General features: G+C 35.8%; 1 protein-coding gene across 1 annotated transcript; it reads left to right on the top strand.

Annotated features, from left to right (window-relative positions):
• The first annotated feature begins 1,246 nt into the window (after positions 1–1,246).
• Positions 1,247–22,423, top strand: tnnt2e (troponin T2e, cardiac). Its single transcript, XM_042511475.1, has 14 exons — positions 1,247–1,281; positions 1,402–1,409; positions 1,510–1,533; positions 3,369–3,401; positions 5,027–5,041; positions 6,148–6,169; positions 6,275–6,335; positions 6,638–6,754; positions 6,928–7,005; positions 8,271–8,384; positions 8,613–8,725; positions 8,922–9,012; positions 9,759–9,799; positions 22,334–22,423. Exons 1-14 carry the CDS (start codon positions 1,247–1,249, stop codon positions 22,371–22,373), a joined length of 792 nt encoding a protein of 263 aa, XP_042367409.1. The 3' UTR covers positions 22,374–22,423.
• The last annotated feature ends 47 nt before the right edge of the window (positions 22,424–22,470 follow it).

Here is a 22,470-nt window from a genome sequence, read left to right as displayed (position 1 = left end):
GGACTCATAGTGTCAATATAAAATAATACAAAGAAACAGATCAAAACAACAACAGAAAAAATACAAGCAATCAAACCACAAATTAAAGAAAATAAAACAGATAAAACATCCAAAATCTAAAACGATATCTAGTCTCATATCACGACATTGATATATTGCTCAGGCATTGTCCTCAGTACGACTCAAGCTTTAAAAAAGCTGGCTTCGGCATTTCCCACAATGCATGTCAGTTCTTTCATCAGACATCATCAGGGTTATTTTTTCCGACTTTAGAAACCTCCTCCAGACACACAGAGGACATCATACAACTGTGTCACAGGTTGAGTAGGACTCCTCATGACAAGTAAAGTGATCTTCATGTGTAAAATTGGAAGAATGCCCTTTAAGTAGATGTACAGAGGATCTGTGAAACTGCAGTCAAATAGCATTGTTTTGCTTTTCGAAGAACAACAAGCTGTTACGTGTGAATATTAGACTAAAGCACACTTGTTATAATGGACATTTCTTCCAGTGTACCACTTCAAAGCCTTTTGAGCACCTGGAAAATTGTTTATGAGTGTACGTATCTGAGCCAATATGATATGCGAAGCTTCAGATGCATGAATCGCTCCCTGAAGGACCCATGTAGTCCTGGTAGTTTGAGCGCTGTTCAGACTCCAGTCGGCTGCCTGCAGCCTTGATCATTGCCAAGAGGAAATGGCTGAGGATTAGGCCTGGAGCTGTTTAAAGCCCTGCGCCTCTGCTTTCAGTGCCCATGGTGGAATCATTTCAAATTCTACAATTGCTCCAATCTCTCAGCATGTAGCCAAGGTTTTGTTGTTGTTGTTGTTGTTGTAGGTTTTGGTTTAGCTGTTTGCACAAATGATAAAAGCGCTGAAAGGAGAAGAGAGGCAGAGAGATACAAACCATCTGTCCGAGGAAAAGAAACCTCAGGGGCTTGTAAAAACATTACAGTCGATAAGACAAAAAAGGAAAATATCAAGAAGCCAAACAACAATACAAATTGCAGCTAAAAAAAACAAACATTAAAATACAAAAACAAATATAACCAGCCCTAATTATATTTAGCCCAGGAGACTTGCGTCTGTTATGTGTGTCACTTCGACAGCTGAATTTAAAATCCTTTATTATCTCGAAACAAGGAACTTCATTAAAAATGCATCTTGTTCTCTGAGCCGTGAATGGAAGTGCGATTCATGATGTTTTGATGCATGGTCTGCTCTGATGCAGGTAATTGGAATCCAAGATGTCTGCAGAGGAAGAGGTAGTCGAGGAGATACAGTGAGTACCTTCATTGCATTTTTGTCTCTAGAGTTTTAAGTTAAATCAACAGACACATCTGAGCCGATGTTCGATCGATTTGCTCCAAAAATTCACACCTCCACTTCTTTTCTTTTTCAGGGAGGAAGGTAAGTAAGGGTTTGAGAGCGTTTGCTGTGTTTTTGAAAGCAAAGTGTCACTTTCAAGCTTCTGTTGCAAGATGCAGCTGACCTTATTATGTCTGCTCAGAGGAAGAAACCCAGCAAGAGGAAGGTAAAGGCTTCTGCATGGCTTCATGTGGGTATTGTCTTGTCTGTTGCTGTCAGTGATAAAAGCCATAGCAAGATGGCTGGGTGTCTTTTCTTACTTTTTTTTGGGTGCAGTGTGACAAAAGAGAGTTAAACAATGGTGGACGTGTCAGAATGTGCAGACATGAATACAACAAAGTTTGTGATATCAAACATAGTTATGGTGAAGGTGTGGGAGGCCAAGTTTATCGAGTTCATCAGATGTGTCGTGTATGTGGTGGGGGTAAGTATGTAACCAGGCTCAGGACTACAAGGAGTTAACAAGTTGTGGCAAAACGCAGTCGGATTCTGTGGTTTGATTTTTGATGGAGGCAGACAGGTTTTCCATGGAAATGTATTGAATTAGTTGGCTTTTCCAGTGTCTGTGTTTTTTCTGTTTGAATGTTAACACTTAATTTGTCAACACATTCTTCCTACCAAACTGTCAAATATAGCAGACTGGTCAGTGGCCGCACCATGCTTAGCTCTTCAACGTTTGTCAGATAATTATATTCTGACAAAGGTTACATGAAATATTTTCTGATTTTCTGATATTTTCTTCTACATTCTGATCAAATTGGGTGTGTATATACTGTATGTATATATGATTTAATATACATATATTGTATTTCATATATGTTTTAAATCATTTTGACAGATGCTAATCTTTGGTCAAACAAGCATTGTGATATTTCCATGTAAAAGAATGAGAGGTGGAAAAAGTACTTAGAAACTTTACTTGAGTAAAAGTACAAAAGTATTAGTATCAAAATATACTCAAAGTACCAAAAGTAAAAGTACTCATTATGCCGAATGGCACATTTCAGAATAAGGTGTATTATGTTATTGGATTAATATTATTTATGCACTGATGTGTTTATCACTTTTGTGTTGCAGCTGGTAAAGGTTAAAATCATTTCAATGACTTTATTTACTGCTGGGTAGTTTAATTTATTTTATTTATGTACTGAAATGGAACTGTGTTAAACATATTTTAGCTTATTGTTTTACTGCAATTTGAGATCATTTGTCACCAGCTGATTGTTTTTTTGTTTCCTGCTCACATTACGTCACCCACCAGTGGGAGTGTTTATTGGTCCACTTCAGCAAAGTACATTCTGGTAGTTGTAGTTTTTGTGGCATTCACTTTACAAAAGGTGAATGCGACAAACCTTTTTCTTTGTTTTCTTAGGTCATGTAGCATATTTGCGTCTTTCTACTACATGAACAGCCCAGTTTCCTGAAAATACAATCTTTCCTGCCTTCTTAACTAAGATTTTTACTTCTACTCAAGTAAAGGATCAGAGCACATCTTCCACCACTGATCAGCGTAAGATGAAATCATTTCAAAGACACAGTGGACAAAAACAATGATTACATTGTTCCTGTTGTTTTGTTTTGTGTTGTGCATCTGTTTTGATTTTTGACACGTTGCAAACAGCTCACAGACTCAGTTTGTGATCCCACATTATTTTAGCTTTGGTCAGAATGTCAGACACCAGCATCGGTTTCAGTGCATCCCCAAGAGACAATATCACAGTGCTCAGAGTTTGACTGAATCCCAGCCTCAAGCTATTTACCAGAGTCTCATTGATCCACTAATCCATATTTCGTTCACTCAGTCATGGAGACACAAAAAGAAGGTTTTCATGACTTCTTTTTGTTAGAAAATATTTCTTTTCTTGCACACTGCTGTCATATTATTGTAGGGCAGTGTGTGTGTGTGTGTGTGGTACCATCTCTTTGTCTTGTTTTTTGCCGATAATAACAGAATTCAGCATCAATAATTCTTGCTATGGTCTTGTTATAAAGAGGTTGAAGTTGAAGTTGAAGCTCCTGCGCCTGAAGTCGAAGGTATTTCTCCTATTTTAATATCATTATGCACTGTCATAATTCCGCCTCTCTTTTTATAGAACACATTTATTTGAAAAAAAAAAGGGCTAAGATTGTACGTTCCTTGATATTTTAATGGTTTTATGTGTAGTGCTGCTCATAGCATTTTTTGTGTCATCATAAATATAACATACATATACATTTTATATTAATAACACACAGATGCAGTAAAAACACAAATATACTTTTAGCCTACAGTAGAAATCAAACTTTGCTTTTGTTCCCCTCTCATGTATTTCTGCACTATTTATTCACCTCTATCAATATTAACTTATTTACTTTCATTATTTAGTATTTGACTGCTTTATGAGCTGCCTGCTGGATTAGTTTTTGATGAATTCATTCCAAAATAATTGTGTGAAAATTGTGACATCTTTTCTGACAGAATAACCGTCTGCATGCAAGTAAAACTGAGCACTGATTATTGTTGAAATCGCAGCGCTTTTCATGTATCTACTGACAGAAAATTGACATTTGAAGCGGTTTACATCAGAAACATTTCGTTTACTGTGACAGTTTTCTGAAATGTCAAAACATCTCGTTAATTTCATATCACATCATACATACATGTCTTGCCAGTTATATAATTGAACAGATGAGTTGTCATATTTAATACCCCTGGACAAAAACATATTTTTGCATGATAATGTTACTGTAATGTTAATCATATTTTTTATTATTTCACACCACCTTAGAAACTCCTGCGCCAGAAGGTAATTACTTTTTTATTCTGTTTCATTCTAATCTAACATCCATCTTTCAATGGCTTAGGTGTACAACAGTCCAACTCCCACAAATGTATTTTATACATCAGAGGTGTGGACGTGAGTCAAACTCGAATCACAGTTTTGTTGACTGTATACTTCAAAAAAGACTCGACTTGTGGCTTCACTTGGACTTTAACCTTTTGACCTGGAAATACTTGATACCTTACCCCAAAGATTATAAAGTATGTTATTTAAAACAAGCTACTAATCAGTTAATTTCTGTTCATTTCCCAATTTGACTAACGTTAACTACTTTTATTCTCAGCAAGTCAACACTTGATTCCCCAGATGATCCTTATTGTCTGAACCAATACGACAGCATCTAATCATGTTGAGAGGACCGTTAAGAATTAACAATGCCTTATTTTTTAGTAAGGCTTATATTAACAAGGTGAGGTAATGCTTAGCTGACATTATGACTCTGTTGTGAAAAAGGCATTACATTTGGTGAGGAGCTCATTATGACTTTTTTGGGACTCGAAACTTGACTTGGAACTCACCAGACATGACTCTGCACTTGTCTGTCTTGACTTTGGACTTGAGTTCCAGACTCGAGACTTACTTGTGACTTGCAAAACAATGACTTGGTCCCATCTCTGGTATACAAAGGTGAATAAACCATAATTGTGTTTTGAAATATGAATTGTCTTACATGGCAAACACTTCCATTCCTTAGCTTTTGCATATTTTGGCTGAATCCTTCTCTCTGGTAACATTTGTAACTAATTCATGTCATGAACATTTACTAATGACTTTTTCTCCAATTCTTGCATTGATAATGCCACTGATCAACTGCCTGTTCGCATTACTCTATCAAAGAGCCTGCAGGAGAAGGTAAGCATCTTTTTTCTGTTCAAACTTTCATGCACTGTGTCACTAAATAACACTAATCATTCTGCTTTCAGCATCCAACCATGTCTTTACAGTCATTTAGTTAGCGCAGGGAGACCTTAGTGCTGAGATATTTGTGGGAAAAAGTAACATTAACTTTCAGTCTTTCCAATACCCAGTTATGGATGAAATCATATGTAGTGTAACATTGTTCCTCAAGGCTTAATATTTATTCTGATAGCATAGTTTTACAAAAGAACTGCCTCCATTGTCTGAAAGTAAACTAAGCTTTCGTGGCTGAAACTGTTAAGATTTTTTGTTTCTCATCCTAACACGCAAGGGACTTTTATATAAAGCAGATACTTGACCTGAGTGAAATAGTATTTGGAAATAATACGGTAAATTTATTTGTATTCTGTCAGCTGATGCACTAACATGTCCTCATGTCCTTTGTTGCAGAGTCTCATGTTGCAGATGAAGGTACTGTAACTCACTGATGCAACCTTTAGTGAACACTTGTAGCCAAAACAAAAGAGATGTTGTTTAAGTGCAGCTTTTAACACAGAAACCACTTTCATACTAAGTTGAACTGGGGGGCAGAAAACGCTACTATATGTCAGAATATTGACTTTGTGGTATGAACAGACTTCAGCGAGATTTGTTATTGTAGCTCTTGTAAGTGTTTGTCAGTGATATTACCTAATGAAGGTAGAACTGTTTGAGTCGTCAGTAGTGAATTTTAATCTACAAATATATTGTTTTGTTTCAATTCATATTTTTGTCAGAAAAACTAAACAGATAGAACAAAGACAATAACTACAGGTACAGTTTGTCCCAAAATCAAAAGTACATAATTTTCTTCTTACCTGTAGTGCTACATTTGCTTGTAAATGTATACACCAAACTGCATCCGCCAACCGAATCACAGTGCAGAAGGAAGAGTGCATCTACTGCTAGCTCAACTAGCACCACTGAGCCAGCTATAATTACAGCTGAGGCCATTAATATTTACATCTCACACTATTTGATTTTGGGGTGAACCGTCCCTTTGAAAAAATATAAGTGAGTGCTATAGTAACGCTGATTATCCCTTTTCTTTATCATTAAAGATGACTCCAAACCCAAACACAAGTAAGTCTTTTATGGTGTGAATTTTAACCTGTATGCATTAACCAATTGGTGATCAACTGATCATTAAAAGTTCCTCTTTATTCAATTCCAAATATGTTCTTTTAGGGCGTTTGCTCCAGCTATAGCTGTGCCAAAGATACCAGAGGGAGATAAAGTCGACTTTGATGTAAGTGATTGATTCCATTTCAAGTAACATAGTAACAAAGACACAATGACTTGTAATGATTCATCCGTAGAGGTGTTTGTGTTTATGTCTGTATACTGCATGTGTATCTGCAAGTGTGTCTGTGTGCATGAATGTTTGAGTGTGTCCAGAATTATGATCTTTACTCTAGATTATAAGGACCAAATATCTACTACACTAGTTGAAGGTGAATACTTTGTTAAGGACTTTTGCTCCTTGGAAATGTAGTCGATGAAGGTACTGATAAGTACATCAATACAAACAATGTGTGTCTGTAACTGCAGGACATCCACAGGAAGCGACAGGAGAAGGATCTGACCGAGCTGCAGTCTCTGATTGAGGCCCACTTCATTCAGAGGAAGAAGGACGAGGAGGAGCTCATCGCTCTCGTTAACAGGATCGTAAGTCTTCCAGAAAAGCATGCCAGATCACTGGAGTGATGCGCCACCCAGAAAACAATTACAGTGAGAGTGTGTGTGTGTGTGTGTGTGTGTGTGTGTGTGTGTGTGTGTGTGTGTGTGTGTGTGTGTGTGTGTATGCGTGTGTGTGTGTGTGTGCGGGCACGGATGAGCAGGAGAAGCGTCGTGCTGAGAGGGCTGAACAGCAGAGGATCCGTGCTGAGCTGGAGAAGGAGAGGCAGGCTCGTGTTGCTGTGAGTCCCCTCTAATTGCCATCTCATCTTGTTTACCACATGACCCCGAATATATTTAATGAAGACTGTCCTACTGTCTAACAAATATCCGACACTTTGTAGTTTCACCTTGCGTCCTAAATACAATTAGGGCATCAGGTGTGTGTATACCCAGCTCTGGAAATTTTGGGTTCTACATATTTACATGCTTTAATGGTCAAAAAACACTTTATTTTCCCCAAACTGTCTGTGCTGGAACATCTTTATTTACCGTCTGATTTATGTCTTTATGACTATAACCAAAAATAGCAGCACTTTTTACCTGGAAAAAAAATTACCCATAAAAGCTTCTAAAAACAACTCGACACATTCCAGCAGGAATATGATCCGAAATCAGGACGAAATTAACATCTGCAACAAAGAAAAAGTGTTTTCCTGATGGCAGCATATAGCTACATGTAGCAGTGTATGTAATGTAAAGACATGCAGCGTGCCTGAAGCAGATTAAATCTGTCACCTTGTCATGAAAGTTGAAAAAAAATGATTGGAAACAGAGCGATCAGAATGCTCTGAAACCTAAGTTTATTTGCTTACAAAGATTATTTTGACATATGTTTACCTCATTATTTAAAACTTTAAAAGCATGTTCAATATGAATATTAAGCAATTCCCCTCACGAGATTAAACTGGATTAATAAAGTATTCCTAGTCTATTCGTTTTATATTTATATGTATGTCAGAAAATAAGGAACAGTATAAATCTTTCTTATCTGTGCTTTGACATATAAATTCTTGCTCGTGGAGCTTTACCGCGAGTGTACTTGGTTCAGTTTACTGATGTCATACTACAAAATTGCCTTGCACAGCTTTAATTTCAGCTCGGACAACAAAGATTTTGATTAACTTGATGTCCTTGCCCTGGGGGGACTTTCTCCATAATTTCTGGTGCTTTATTTTTTTTAAAGGCTCTTTTAATCAACATTTTTATAACAATTGATCAAATGTGTAATGTTAGGGGCGTTGCTTACACTGATGAATCATTGAGAAAATGATCAGCCTACTCTGTAGCACCAATAAGCTCTGCTGATCCTGATAGCATATTTTATTATTTACCATTATTTTGGGTTTCTGCCTCGCAACTTAGTCTCAGCTGTTTCAGTTCATTCTTAAAGCTTTCATAGCACCATTTTTGAGCTGCAACAGGCAGCTGCTTTAAGTAAGAAAGATTTAAAAACCCGCTGTTGTGCTTCTTTTCCTGTAACCATCATGTCTGATCTGTACCACAGGAAGAAAAGGAGAGAAAGGAGCAAGAGGAGGCACGTAAGAAGCAGGATGAGGACGCCAAGAAGAAAAAGGCTCTGACAAACATGACTCAGCAGTATGGTGGCGTCCAACAGAGGGTCAGTTAACCACACATAGATATACAGGAAAGCTGTGTTTCTCACATGTAAACAGACTTTGCTAAGATAATAACAGAAGAAACAGACTGCAATCATGATCAGAAATACATTGTTCGTTTGCACATGAATTCATAGGAAGGGTTAGATATTTAGACTTTGGCCTCTGACTTTGACATTTTTTCTTGTATTTTTTCAACACATTCACTTGGATTGATTCTCCTTATCCAGCAAGATGGAAAGAAGGGAGCTAAGAAGCAGACAGAGAGAGAGAAGAAAAAGAAGATCCTGGCAGAGAGGAGGAAGCCTCTCAACATCGACCATCTCAGTGAGGACAAAGTTAAGTAAGTATGCATTGTTTCTACAAGAAGTCACAGTTCTGTAGACAGGCAAATATCCACATTTGTGGTCTGATGCAGGTGATTTGCTTGTGAGTAACATTCTCATCAACTTCCCATTCTTTGTATCATAGAGTTTTACTATTTTGATGTGGCCTTTTAGTTTTGTGTTTCAGAGATACTCCTGGTTTTTGCTCTGCAGAGAGAAGGCCAGTGAGCTGTGGCAGTGGCTGATGACACTGGAGGCCGAGAAGTTTGACCTAAGCGAGAAACTGAAGAGACAGAAATACGATGTAAGAACTTTGCCTCGAGGTGTTTGCATGACAACTAGTGGAAGAACTTACCTTACTACCTACTACTACCTTACTACTACTACTTACTTTTATAACAACAGTGTTGGAATGAAAGGGGAATCAACATGGTTAGGAAAGTAATGTTTTTTTTAAGGATTACACTTATTGTTTTTCTTTTTTTCTTTTTTTTTTTACAAGAGTCTGATGCAAAGGTCAATTCTTATATCTGCATGTTAGTTTAGACTGAAAACGGGGCAACAGCTAACAAGGCTCTGTCCAACGAAGAGATGCTGGTTGCCAGATTTTGTTTCCATTAGACGACGCTAAGCTGGCTGTTTTTCTCTGCTATACTAACCAAGTACTGGCACTAGCTTAACACTTACCACACCAACATCCGAGTTTTATGAATAATCTTTCCTCACTCTTGGCACAAGCATTTATTTATTTCACAAAAGGTCTTAAGCAATAGGGGCAATTTTAGGTTGTTATCATGTTGTCCTGTTTTTTTTTTTTTTGTTTGTTTTTTCCCTTAAAGTCGATGTGGCTTAAGGCCACAGACTACCTACATAATGTTAATTTGGAGTCTGGGATAAAATGTTAATGACAAATATTGCAAATTAATGGTACGATGCCCACAGCCCTGAAAAAGCCACAGAATTTGAAAGCTGAGCTCGTATGTACTGTGCTTCTAAATGCAAGGCTGTCCTGAGGGAGCCTATCTAAAATGAATGTGGCTTGACTTCCAGATCAATGTACTCCAGACCCGAATCAATGAACAGCAGAAGTTGTGAGTAACTGTTAATGAGGAGTGTGAGCCTCTTGGTTGTTGTGTATTTTTGCTGTCCGTGTGTTGAGGGGTCACACATCGAGCCTTGGACAGCGGAGCAGGAACAAAACTGGGTGACCACTGAGTGACTGGGTCACAAACAGAAGGTGAAACTAGCAGTGTGAGTTGATGATGAAACCTGCAAGAAGCTGTTATGCGGTGGTTTAATCCACCAAGAGAAGTCCCAGAAGTCAGGTATCCTGTTACTACAGCTAGTCAGTTTTACTGAAATGATCAGCTCAGTGAGGAAGACAAAAGGTGAGTCACCATCTGCAGATGAAATTCTTTGGATGTTTCGCTCTGTTCGACTCTTCTGAAGGACCACACAATCTACTCTCTGGCTCAGCTGGTGTCCGCCTGTGTGTCTGCTGTTGCGTTTGTGCTTAGCTGTCTTCCATGTTTGTCCTCCCACAGATCAATCAGCTCCAGACTCGCATTCAGGACCAGCAGAGGTATGTAGTAGCCACCTTTAAAGCATGCTCTCAGCTCATTTCAGCTGAGATTTTCAACGTGCCAGGTTATTTCATCAACCCCAAGTACTTTTTGGACTCTTTCAGTTCTTTCTCACCTTCCTATGGCCATAGATATGTGAAATATAGGTTGTAATTTTTAATTACAATATAAAATCATCCAACATAGCATAAAAAAGTCATAGCAAAGTGTGACGTCTTAAATGGTACAAAAAAGAGTAATTACATAGAATTTCTTCAAAAATAACATTGAAAAGTCATAATTTAGGATGTCATCTAAATGACATTCAAAAATAATAATATAGAATATTTTATGTATAAAATAAAAAAAAGTTGTTTAAAAATATGTTGTCAGAAATAGCGTAAAAAAGTATTGAATTGTATGTCCTAGAGCATAACAAAGCCATCTTATACCAAATATCATCCAAAAATAGAATAAATAAAAGTTATAGAATAGTATGTTTTCCAAAATAGCATGAAAAATATATAGTATAGTACAACATCAAAAATGGCACAAAAACTCATAATGGAGTATCTTGTTGAAAAATAGACTAATAAAAATCATAATATAGAATCTGATCCAAAATGGCATAAAAATGTCTGATGGTATATCCTCCCAAATTTCATAAAAATGTCATAGCATAATATGTCACAAAAACTGCTAGAAAAGAGAACATCATGTTTTACCTTGTTGAAAATATGACCAAAACTCTTATACTATAGTATGGCAAAAATGTCTAAAATATGAAATGTTCTAAAAAAAGGGCTGAAAACAACATTAAACAGCATATAGAGACATGTTATTCTGTTGCACATGGAAGAAAGTTACAGAAAATACAAGAAACATCATGTTTTTACATGTTGAAAAAATGACCAAAAATTGCATACTATACTATGTCAAAAATGTCAAAATATCACATCAAAAAGTGCTGAAAACAACATTAAACAGCATATATAGATGATATAGTGTGGCATATTGAAAAAACGAACAGAAAATATAAAAAACATGTTTTTGCATGGATAAAAATGACAGAAAAATGGCATACTATAGTATGGCAAAAATGTCAAAATATCACATATCCAAAAAAGTGCTGAAAACAAACATTGAACAGCATATAGAGACACATTATAATTTAGCATGTGGAAGAAAATACCAAAAAAAACCCAAAACATCATATTTTTACATGTTTAAAAAATTACCGAAAATCGCATTCTATATTATGGTAAAAATGTCAAAATATGACATGTCCAAAAAAGTGCTGAAAACAACATGTCACAGCATATGGAGACACGTTATACTCTTGCACATAGAAGAAACGCCGAAAATCCTCCAAAACGTCATATTTTTACATGTTGAAAAAATGACAAAAAATCGCATACTATACTATGGCAAAAATGTCAAAATACGACATCTAAAAAAAAGTGCTGAAAACAACATTTAACAGCATATAAAGACACGTTATACTGTTGCACATAGGAGAAATGACCAAAAACCTCCAACAACATCATATTTTTACATGTTGGAAAAAATGACAAAAAATGGCATACTCTACTATTGCAAAAATGTCAAAATATGACATGTCAAAAAAGAGGCTGGAAACTACATTAAACAGCACATAGAGATATGTTATATTGTGGCATATTGCAGAAACCATCAGAAAATACAAAAAACATCATATTTTTGCATGTTGAAAAAATGACCCAAAAATCGCATACTATAGTGTGGCAAACGTAAAAATATGACATGCCCAAAAAAGTGCTGAAAACAACATTAAACAGCTTGAAATAGCCTTCCAAGACAGATGAAAGATGCAAATAGGGACAAAAAAGCCATAATTTGACATGTTGAAAAAATGACCGCAAATGCAAGGCTATAGTAAGGCAAAAATGTATGAGATTGAATATCTCAAAAACTGCCAAAAATCACATTAAACTACTTGAAATAGCCTTCCAAGACACACCATAGCAAGGAAAGATGCAAAAAGGGCAAATACAGCCATAATTTGGCATGTTGAAAAAATGACCACAAATGCAAGGCTATAGTAAGGCAAAAATTTCAAAAAATGGCATGTCCCAAAAACTGCTGAAAACCACATAAAACTACTTGAAATAGCCTTCCAAAACACGCCATAGCAAAGAAAGATGCAAAAAGGGCCAAAAAAGCCATAATTTGGCATGTTGAAAAAATGACCGAAAATGCAAGGCTATAGTAAGACAAACATTTCAAAAAATGACATGTCCCAAAAACTGCTGAAAACCACATAAAACTACTTGAAATAGCTTTCCAAGACACGCCATAGCAAAGAAATATGCAAAAGGTCCAAAACAGCCATGCTTTGGCATGGTGAAAAAATAACCCAAAATGCAATGCCATAGTAAGGCAAAAATTTTAAAAAATGGCATGTCCCAAAAACTGCTGAAAATGCTGCACAAGTACTTGAAATAGCCTTCGAAGACATGCCAAAGCAAAGAAAGATGCAAAAAGGGACAAAAAAAGCCATAATTTTGCATGTTGACAAAAAATAACCCAAAATGCAAGGCTATAGTACGGCAAAAATGTAAAAAAAATTGCATGGCTGAAAAACTGCCAAAAATCCCATAAAACTACTTGAAATAGCCTTCCAAAAGACGCCATAGCAAAGAAAGATGCAAAAAGGGCTAATACAGCCATAATTTGGCATGTTGAAAGAATGACCACAAATGCAAGGCTATAGTAAGGCAAAAATTTCAAAAAATGGCATGTCCCAAAAACTGCTGAAAACCACATAAAACTACTTGAAATAGCCTTCCAAGACATGCCATAGCAAACAAAGATGCAAAAAGGGCCAAAAAAGCCATAATTTGGCATGTTGAAAAAATGACCACAAATGCAAGGCTATAGTAAGGCAAAAATTTCAAAAAATGGCATGTCCCAAAAACTGCTGAAAACCACATAAAACTACTTGAAATAGCCTTCCAAGACACGCCATAGCAAAGAAAGATGCAAAAAGGGCCAAAAAAGCCATAATTTGGCATGTTGAAAAAATGACCCAAAATGCAAGGCTATAGTAAGGCAAAAATGTAAAAAATTGCATGTCCCAAAAACTGAAAAAATCACATTAAACTACTTCAAATAGCTTTCCTAAAGACGCCATCGCAAAGAAAGATGCAAAAAGGTCTAATACAGCCATAATTTGGCATGTTGAAAAAATGACCGAAAATGCAAGGCTATAGTAAGGCAAAAATTTCAAAAAATTGCATGTCCCAAAAACTGCTGAAAAAAACCACTTAAAACTACTTGAAATAGCTTTCCAAGACACGCCATAGTAAAAAAAGATGTATAAAAAGGCCAAAAAAGCCATAATTTGGCAAGTTGGAAAAATGATCAAAAATGCAAGGCTATAGTAAGGCAAAAATGTAAAAAAATTGCATGTCTCAAAAACTGCCAAAAATCACATTAAACTACTTCAAATAGCCTTCCAAGACAAGCCATAGCAAAGAAAGATGCAAAAAGGGCCAAAAAAGCCATAATTTGGCATGTTGAAAAAATGACCGAAAATGCAAGGCTATAGTAAGGCAAAAATTTCAAAAAATGGCATGTCCCAAAAACTGCTGAAAATACCGTAAAAGTACTTGAAATAGCCTTCCAAGACATACTATAGCAACGAAAGATGCAAAAAGGGCCAAAAAAGCCATAATTTGGCATGTTGAAAAAATGACCACAAATGCAAGGCTATAGTAAGGCAAAAATTTCAAAAAATGGCATGTCCCAAAAACTGCTGAAAACCACATAAAACTACTTGAAATAGCCTTCCAAGACACGCCATAGCAAAGAAAGATGCAAAAAGGGCCAAAAAAGCCATAATTTGGCATGTTGAAAAAATGACCGAAAATGCAAGGCTATAGTAAGGCAAAAATTTCAAAAAATGGCATGTCCCAAAAACTGCTGAAAACCACATAAAACTACTTGAAATAGCCTTCCAAGACACGCCATAGCAAAGAAAGATGTATAAAAAAAGGGCCAAAAAAGCCATAATTTGGCAAGTTGGAAAAAATGATCAAAAATGCAAGGCTATAGTAAGGCAAAAATTTCAAAAAATGGCATGTCCCAAAAACTGCTGAAAATGCTGTACAAGTACTTGAAATAGCCTTCCAAGACATGCCACAGCAAAGAAAGATGCAAAAAGGGCTAATACAGCCATAATTTGGCATGTTGAAAAAATAACCCAAAATGCAAGGCTATAGTAAGGCAAAAAATTCAAAAAATGGCATTTCCCAAAAACTGTTGGAAACAACATTAAACTACTTGAAATAGCCTTGCAAGACTTACCAAAGCAAAGAAAGATGCAAATAGGGACAACAAAGCCATAATTTGGCATCCTGAAAAAATGATTGAAAATGCAGGGCTATAGAAAGGCAAAAATGTCAAAATATGACATGTCCAAAAAAGTGCTGAAAACAACATTTAACAGCATATGGAGACACGTTATACTCTTGCACATAGAAGAAATGGCCGAAAACCTCCAAAAACATCATACTTTTACATGTTGGAAAAAATGACCAAAAATCGCATACTATAGTATGGCAAAAATGTCAAAATATGACATGTCCAAAAAAGTGCTGAAAACAACATTAAACAGCACATAGAGATATGTTATATTGTGGCATATTGAAGAAACCAACAGAAAATACAAAAAAACATCATGTTTTTGCATGTTGAAAAAATGACCCAAAAATCGCATACTATAGTATGGCAAAAATATCAAAATATGACATGTCCAAAAAAGTGCTGAAAACAACGTAACAGCGTATAGAGACACGTTATACTGTTGCACATAGAAGAAATGGCCAAAAACCTCCAAAAACATCATACTTTTACATGTTGAAAAAATGACCAAAAATCGCATACTATAGTATGGCAAAAATGTCAAAATATGATATGTCCAAAAAAGTGCTGAAAACAACATTAAACAGCACATAGATATCTGTTATATTGTGGCATATTGAAGAAACCAACAGAAAATACAAAAAAATCATGTTTTTGCATGTTGAAAAAATGAGCCAAAAATCGCATACTATAGTATGGCAAAAATGTCAAAATATGACGTTTCAAAAAAGTGCTGAAAAAAACATTAAACAGCATATAGAGACACGTTATACTGTTGCACATAGAAGAAACGTCCGAAAACCTCCAAAAACATCATATTTTTTACATGTTGAAAAAATTACCAAAAATCGCATACTATACTATGGCAAAATATGTCATGTGAAAAACATTAAACAGCGTAGAGAGACATGTTATAGTGTAGCTTGTTGAAGAAATGACCAAAAATATCTAAAAACATCATGTTGTAGCTTGTTGAAAAAATTAACAAAAATTGCATACTGAATTATGGCAAAGAACTTCAAAATATGAAATGTCAAAAAATGGCTGAAAACATAGAATTGCATGTTGAGACATGTTATAATGTAGCATGTTTTAAGAAAGAACTCAAAACAACTAAAAACATTATGTTTTAGCATGTCAAGCTTTTAACTTGTTGAAAAAATGAACAAAATCAGATACTGTATTATGGCAAAAACCCTAAAAATATGAAATGTCAAAAAAAAAAGGCTGAAAATAAGATATAATAGCATGTTGAGACACTTTATAGTGTAGCATGTTGAAGAAAGGACCAAAAACAACCAAAAACATATCATATTATCATATTTTAGCATGTCAAAAATTTTTTAAAAATGCATACTCTATTACAACAACAATGTCAAAACATGACATGTCAACAATGTCACGAGTGCCCAAAAAAAACCCAAATCACCAGTACGTACATCTGAAATTTTGTCATAGAGCATACTTAACGCCAAGAATAAGACATCAAAGGGATGAAAAGTCAAATGTACCCAGCAATCAGTTGACTTTAGTTTTGACATGTACATGTACATGTTTATGTTGTAATAAAAAAATAATTTAAAAAATGACGTCAAAAAAGGGCTGAAAACAATATACAATAGCATGTTGAGACAATATAGTGTAGCATGTCGAATAAACGACTGAAAAAAAACAAACATCATATTTTAGCATGTCAAAAACCAGAACAAAAATCGCATTCTGTAGTATGTCAATAAAAGGGCTGAAAACAACATAGAAAAGCATGTTGACATGTTATAGTGTAGCATGTTGAAGACAGGACTGAAAACAACCAAAAAACATCATATTTTCATGTCAAAAAAAATGAACAAAAATCGCATACTATAGTATGGCAAAAAATGCCAAATATAAAATGTTACAAAAAGGCCTGAAAACAACATAATATAGCATGTAGAGAAACTTCATAGTTTAGTATGTTGAATAAACAGCCAAAGACATCAAAATATACTATGTCCAAAAAATGGTGGAAAACGTACCTATGTCGAAAAAAGTCTAAATGTTACGTTGGAAAACAGGGCTTACAACCACATACCTTAGCATGTTATGTTGTAGTTGTTGTTTTTTTTTTCTAAAAATAAAGCTTTACTATTTTCAGAATGTGCCTGACAAATGTATCTTTTTTTTTAAATGAACTGATATTGTGACAGGTGTCTCCAGAAACTGTAAAATATTATTAACAATTATTATATCCGTAATAATAATACCAGTAATAAATTATTATTAATGTTATAGAAATATTGATGGGAAGGGCAGACAACCCACTGTCCAGCAGGGTGTCCATCCCAGTTGAAAAATGCTACGTTTGGTTCAGTGAGTAAAGCAGGTGAATATTTTGCCTGACAGATAAATAAAACTTAGTTGATTATTGGTCTGACTCATATGTCAGTGGAATTTTTAACAGATGTCACTGCCGGTAATGAGCTAAATGGAACATTCCACATAGTTAACATATGTGGAGGTGTGCCTGAGGTTGTTGATTACAGGCTTACTTGACACAAGTTACATTTGACTTTAATGCCATAAATCAAATTAAAATATCGGTCCTGCCAAGAACCTAGTTGCGCATCAGTTTGACTCATATATCAATGGAGTTTTTGACAGACATTACTGCTGGTAATGAGTTAAATTGAACATCCATGATACATGGTGTCTGGAGGTTTGGATGAGTGGTTAGAGCAAGTGCCTAATAAGCAAAAGGTTGTTGGTTCAAGCCTCACTTGACACAAGTTTAACTTCATTCTTGTTCCATGAATTGAATCAGTGCAGTTTTCAATAGCTGTCACTGGTGACACTGAAATGAGGAGCACGCTGAACACAGGTGAAGTGTCTGGAGGTTTGGTTCAGTGGGTAGAGCAGAAGGTTAGAGTATAAGAGATTTGCTGGTTCAAGTCCTGTCTTGAACAGATGATTTTCAGTAGCTGATGTCTCAATAGACCAGACAAATATATCAGCTGATTATTTTTATTTTATTTATTGCATAAAATATAATTTTGCTGTAGTTTAACACTGTTAAGACACTGATTGTGATACTCCAGAACAAATTAAAGCATGTAAAGTTGATTATCTATTTTGGGACAACTTCATCTGTTTTTCAGCCAAAACAATATATTAATCATCTTTACATAATTTGTTCTGTAATATCACAATCACTGTCTAGACTGTATTAAACTACAGCCAAATGATATTTTATGCAATAAAAAGAAAAAAATATCGGCCTTTATATATCTGTCTAAAATTGACAGACGTCGTTGCCGATACTGGTTTTACCTGTTTTGGGACCAATTCACTGTTTTTCACCTGTTTTTTCAGCCAAAATGATATATTAATCAACTTTTCATGCCTTAATTTGTTTTTTCTGTAATATCACAATTAGCGCCCAGACACTAATAAAAATACAGCCAACTAATAGTTTAAGCAATACATTTTTTTAAAAATATCGGCTTTTCTATATCTGTCTAAAATCGACAGACGTCGCTGCCGATACTGGTTTTACCTGTTTTGGGACCAATTGACCTGTTTTTCAGCCAAAATGATAAATTAATCAATTTTTCATGCCTTAACTTGTTCTGCAATATCACAATTAGTGTCTAGACTGTATTAAACTACAGCCAAATGATATTTTATGCAATTAAAAAATATATATATATCAACTCATAAATATCTGTCTGTTTAAGCTGAAAAACAGGTCAAGTGGTCCCAAAACAGGTAAAACCAGTATCGCAGCGACGTCTGTCGATTTCAGACAGATATATAAAGGCAGATATTTTTTTTTTTAAATACATAAAATATGATTTGGCTGTAGTTTAATACAGTCTAGACGCTGATTGTGATATTGCAGAACAAATTAAGGCATGAAAAGTTGATTAATATATCGTTTTGGCTGAAAAACAGGTGAAGTGGTCCCAAAACAGGTAAAACCAGTATCGGCAGCGACGTCTGTCGATTTTAGACAGATATATAAAGGCCGATATTTTTTTTTTAATTGCATAAAATATAATTAAGCTGTTTTTTTATACAGTCTAGACACTGACTGTGATATTGCGGAACAAATTAAGGCATGTAAAGTTCATTTAGAAGTTCATCAGTTTTCCACATACCTTAATTTGTTCTGCAGTATCACAATCAGGGTCTCAACTGTATGAATCTACAGCCAAATGATATTTTATGGCATAAATAAAATAAGAAATAGCAGCCACTGTATCTGTCTGCTCTAATTAGAGCTCTATACTAAGACATCAGCTACTGCAAATCACCTGTTCCAGATAGGATTTGAACCAGCTATCTCTTGTATGACAACCTCCTGCTCTGCCAACTGAGCTAAACCTCTAGATAGATACATACTTCTTTTCAGCATCCTATTTAGCTCAGTTTCACCAGTGAAAGCTATTGAAAACTGCACTGATATACGAGTCAGACCGATAAGCTACTAAGTTCTTGGTGAGGCCGATATTTTTATTGAAATCGCGGAATAAGAATGAAGTGTGTCTTGTGTTGGCCGAGTCTCGAACTACCGACCTCTTACACACCAGGCAATTGCTCTATCCACTGAGCCAACCTCCACATAACAAATGAAGTTTGGATGTTCCATTTAGCATGATATATGAGTCAGAGCGATTAAGCAAGTGAGTTCTTGGCTGGGCCGATTTTTTAATTTGATTCATGACATAAACGTCAAATGTAACTTGTGTCAAGTAAGCCTGTAATCAACAACCTCAGCAACTGGAGACACCTGTCACAATATCAGTTCATTAAAAAAAAAAAAAAGACATATTTACCAGGAATATTTTTAGTAAAGCTTTATTTTTTAGACAAAAAAAAACAACTTCAAAATAAATAAATAAAACATGACATGCATGGGGTCATATGCGGTCGGTGGCCAAGACTGCTTTCCGCGCTTCCAGCAGCTGAAAACACAAGCAGTACAATTAATACTGCTCTGTGGCGTTAACACAACACATTCATATTCAGCACAGTGCATTCAGCGTTTTTTCTTTAAATCTTACCTTTGCATCGTATCATAGTGCCTGTGGTTTTCCATCAGTTTCCTATAAAACACAGAAAACAACATCAAAGTCACTTTGGTGAACATATATATGTGGGTTTGAGCAGCAGGCATCGTCAATGTGGCACATCACACATTTATATTCTTGACTTGTAACATTTAATTCACTCAGAGAGTTGTGCAAAGAGATTTACTGAAAGTACAGAGTAAAAAATAAGTTACTCACCTAATATCTCCAAAGTGTCCGCTGTCCTGCGTGTCCTCCTCCTGCTGCATCAGCTGATTGTGATGAGGATCAGCTGCAGCGTCGCGAGGCCACTCCTTCAAACAAAATGAATCCAGCGCCTCTTCAGCTGTTCACCGTCATTTTGACATTTTGGTCTTGCATTTTGCTCAGCTCTGTCTTGCTACTCTGTTATTTTTGGGTATGTTTTCCATGTAAACAAACACGCGTACTTCGTCTCGTTTTCCCTCCGTGTGTTCAAATTTCCGTGAAGAACAGATGAATACTAAAATTGTCATCCAATCGGGACACAGGAGGCGGGACAAAGCCTTCGCAGCCGTCGCTGTTTGGCTCAGAGGACGGAACCACATGGGTTTCACTGGCGAATCAATGCGCAGAAACTGATGATGTAATCACGTTCAGTGCGGAGCGTCTGGGTGTCTAAACAGAGCATATCTGATATCAGTGGAAAGCTTAGATTCTCCACTTTATGTCTCTTTTAAAGCATGTTGATAGGATTAGCGGCTCAAAAGTCACACTTTAGATGGAATTCTTTATAAATACAAGACATCGCTGGTCTCTCATCCAGCTACTTTCCATTGCTTCCGTTTTTATCAGGGCCAGATTTAGTTTTTTGGGGGCCTGGTGCCCCAGCCTAACTGCCTTATTTGATTTCACCCATTTTCTCAGTGGGAATTATGTTGGGCTGTTGGCAGCTGTAGAAGAAGTAATGCTGTTCTCTACACCCTCACTGTAACTATAATAGACTAGTGCAGGTGATGAAGAGTTGCAGGAAATTTAAATGACATTTAAACACAGGGCACACCACGGGATGACAGGCTTTGACCCGACTTGGCGGTCAGAGAGGAAGTAATATAATTAATAAGCAATAGATGAATATAGTGCATAGAATGTGAATGGGGAAACATTTAAGTTTTCTCTATTGGTTGGTAATAGGAGCCACAAGGAGACTCAACCACATGAATTACAAACCTCAATTAAAGCTGCAAGCAGTGATGAACAGGCCCTCGCACCCACACGTATGTCAGGAGTACTGGTGGGACTCCAGCTAAAGCAGTCGTTCATTTCTTTGAAAGTCGAATAATGTACGCAGAGAGTTTGGACCCTGGAGTGAGCTATTTCACATGGTGTAGTACTTCTAGTAACCACTAGGTGGCAACAGAGAGGAGACAAATTCCATGTTGTCTTGGTGTGCATCATTTGTAGACCAAACCATGCAAATCAAACATCCAAAAAACAAACCAAAAACTTGGCATGTTGGAAAAATGACCAAAAATCACATGGTATAATATGGCAAAAAAATGTCAGAATATGACATGTCAAAAAAAGGGCTGAAAACAACATAGAATAGCATGTTGAGACATGTAATAGTGCAGCATGTTGTAGAAAGGACTGAAAAAAACCAAAAACATCTGATGTTAGCATATCAAAAAAATAAACAAAAATCGCATGCTATAGTATGGCAAAAATGTCAAAATATGACATGTCAAAAAAAATGGGCTGAAAACAACATAGAATAGCATGTTGAGACACATTATAGTGTCGCACGGTGAAGAAAGGACAAAAAACAACCTTAGATATCATATTTTAGCTTGTCGAAAAAACAGCCAAAAATGACAAATATATATATATATATATATATATATATATATATATATATATATATATATATAAAAACACGTCTGCTTTACTATAGTGTCATGTTTTTTTTTTTCCCACCATGACACTGTAGTAAAAAGATCTTATCTGAACCAACCCTGTCAAGGAAATGTCTTTCATGCTGTGTGTTAGTGTTTTAAAGGCAGAAAGCCAGATGTCTTTGTTGAATCTTTACAAGTCAAATATCTTGGACGTTAATCTGCCCACGATTAGATGTTATGGCCGAAGGTAGGTATGCTGCATGGAGACAATCATCTCCAAACTGTGTGAAATCATGTGCTTTGCACTTGTTTAATAGCATGATGCTTTTGGTGTTTCGTCTCCACAGTTCACGCTCTCTTGCCATTTCTTGGTGAACAGCATTTCTTGGATAAGTTTGACAGAAATTGTGAAATTTTGGTTCAAATTCCAAACTGTTGTATAGAGTATAAAATGAAAACAGATTCTGTAGAGAATGCATGCCCACATTCCTTAAAACAAGGTATCAAAAGTGTAATTTTTAAATACCTTGCTTTGAGGAATACAGCTGTGGTTGGTTCAACAAAATAGGCTTAAGTGCTTTTTAAAAAAAAAAAAAACCTTTGCACAAGAAGTTTGTATTCATGTAACAGTGTAAAATGTTGATTAAAATTTTAACTGTATAGATACCTGAGGCAGTCAAAATTAAATTAAATCTCAGATTAAAATGATTATAATATTTTGCTTGATTCCACAGCGCCAAAGGAAGAGGCAAGGGCAAAGGCAGGCTGAGATAGACGCCATTACCAGCAGGAGTTCTCAAAGGAAGCACCTGAAAATGAGCAACAGCACTGACATTTATGTATGCTTAACAATAAAACTGAAATGCAACAG

The sequence above is a fragment of the Plectropomus leopardus genome, chromosome 22 (genome assembly GCF_008729295.1).
Source record: "Plectropomus leopardus isolate mb chromosome 22, YSFRI_Pleo_2.0, whole genome shotgun sequence".
In the NCBI taxonomy this organism is placed as follows: Eukaryota; Metazoa; Chordata; class Actinopteri; order Perciformes; family Serranidae; genus Plectropomus; species Plectropomus leopardus.
This window is presented reverse-complemented; position numbering and strand designations above follow the sequence as displayed.

Bases quoted from the DNA above. Each gene is read 5' to 3' on its own strand.
- tnnt2e (XM_042511475.1), top strand. From the start codon at position 1,247: ATGTCTGCAGAGGAAGAGGTAGTCGAGGAGATACA. The intron at 6,755-6,927 runs GTAAGTCTTCCA...ACGGATGAGCAG, and splicing joins TCGCTCTCGTTAACAGGATC to GAGAAGCGTCGTGCTGAGAG. The intron at 7,006-8,270 runs GTGAGTCCCCTC...TCTGTACCACAG, and splicing joins AGAGGCAGGCTCGTGTTGCT to GAAGAAAAGGAGAGAAAGGA.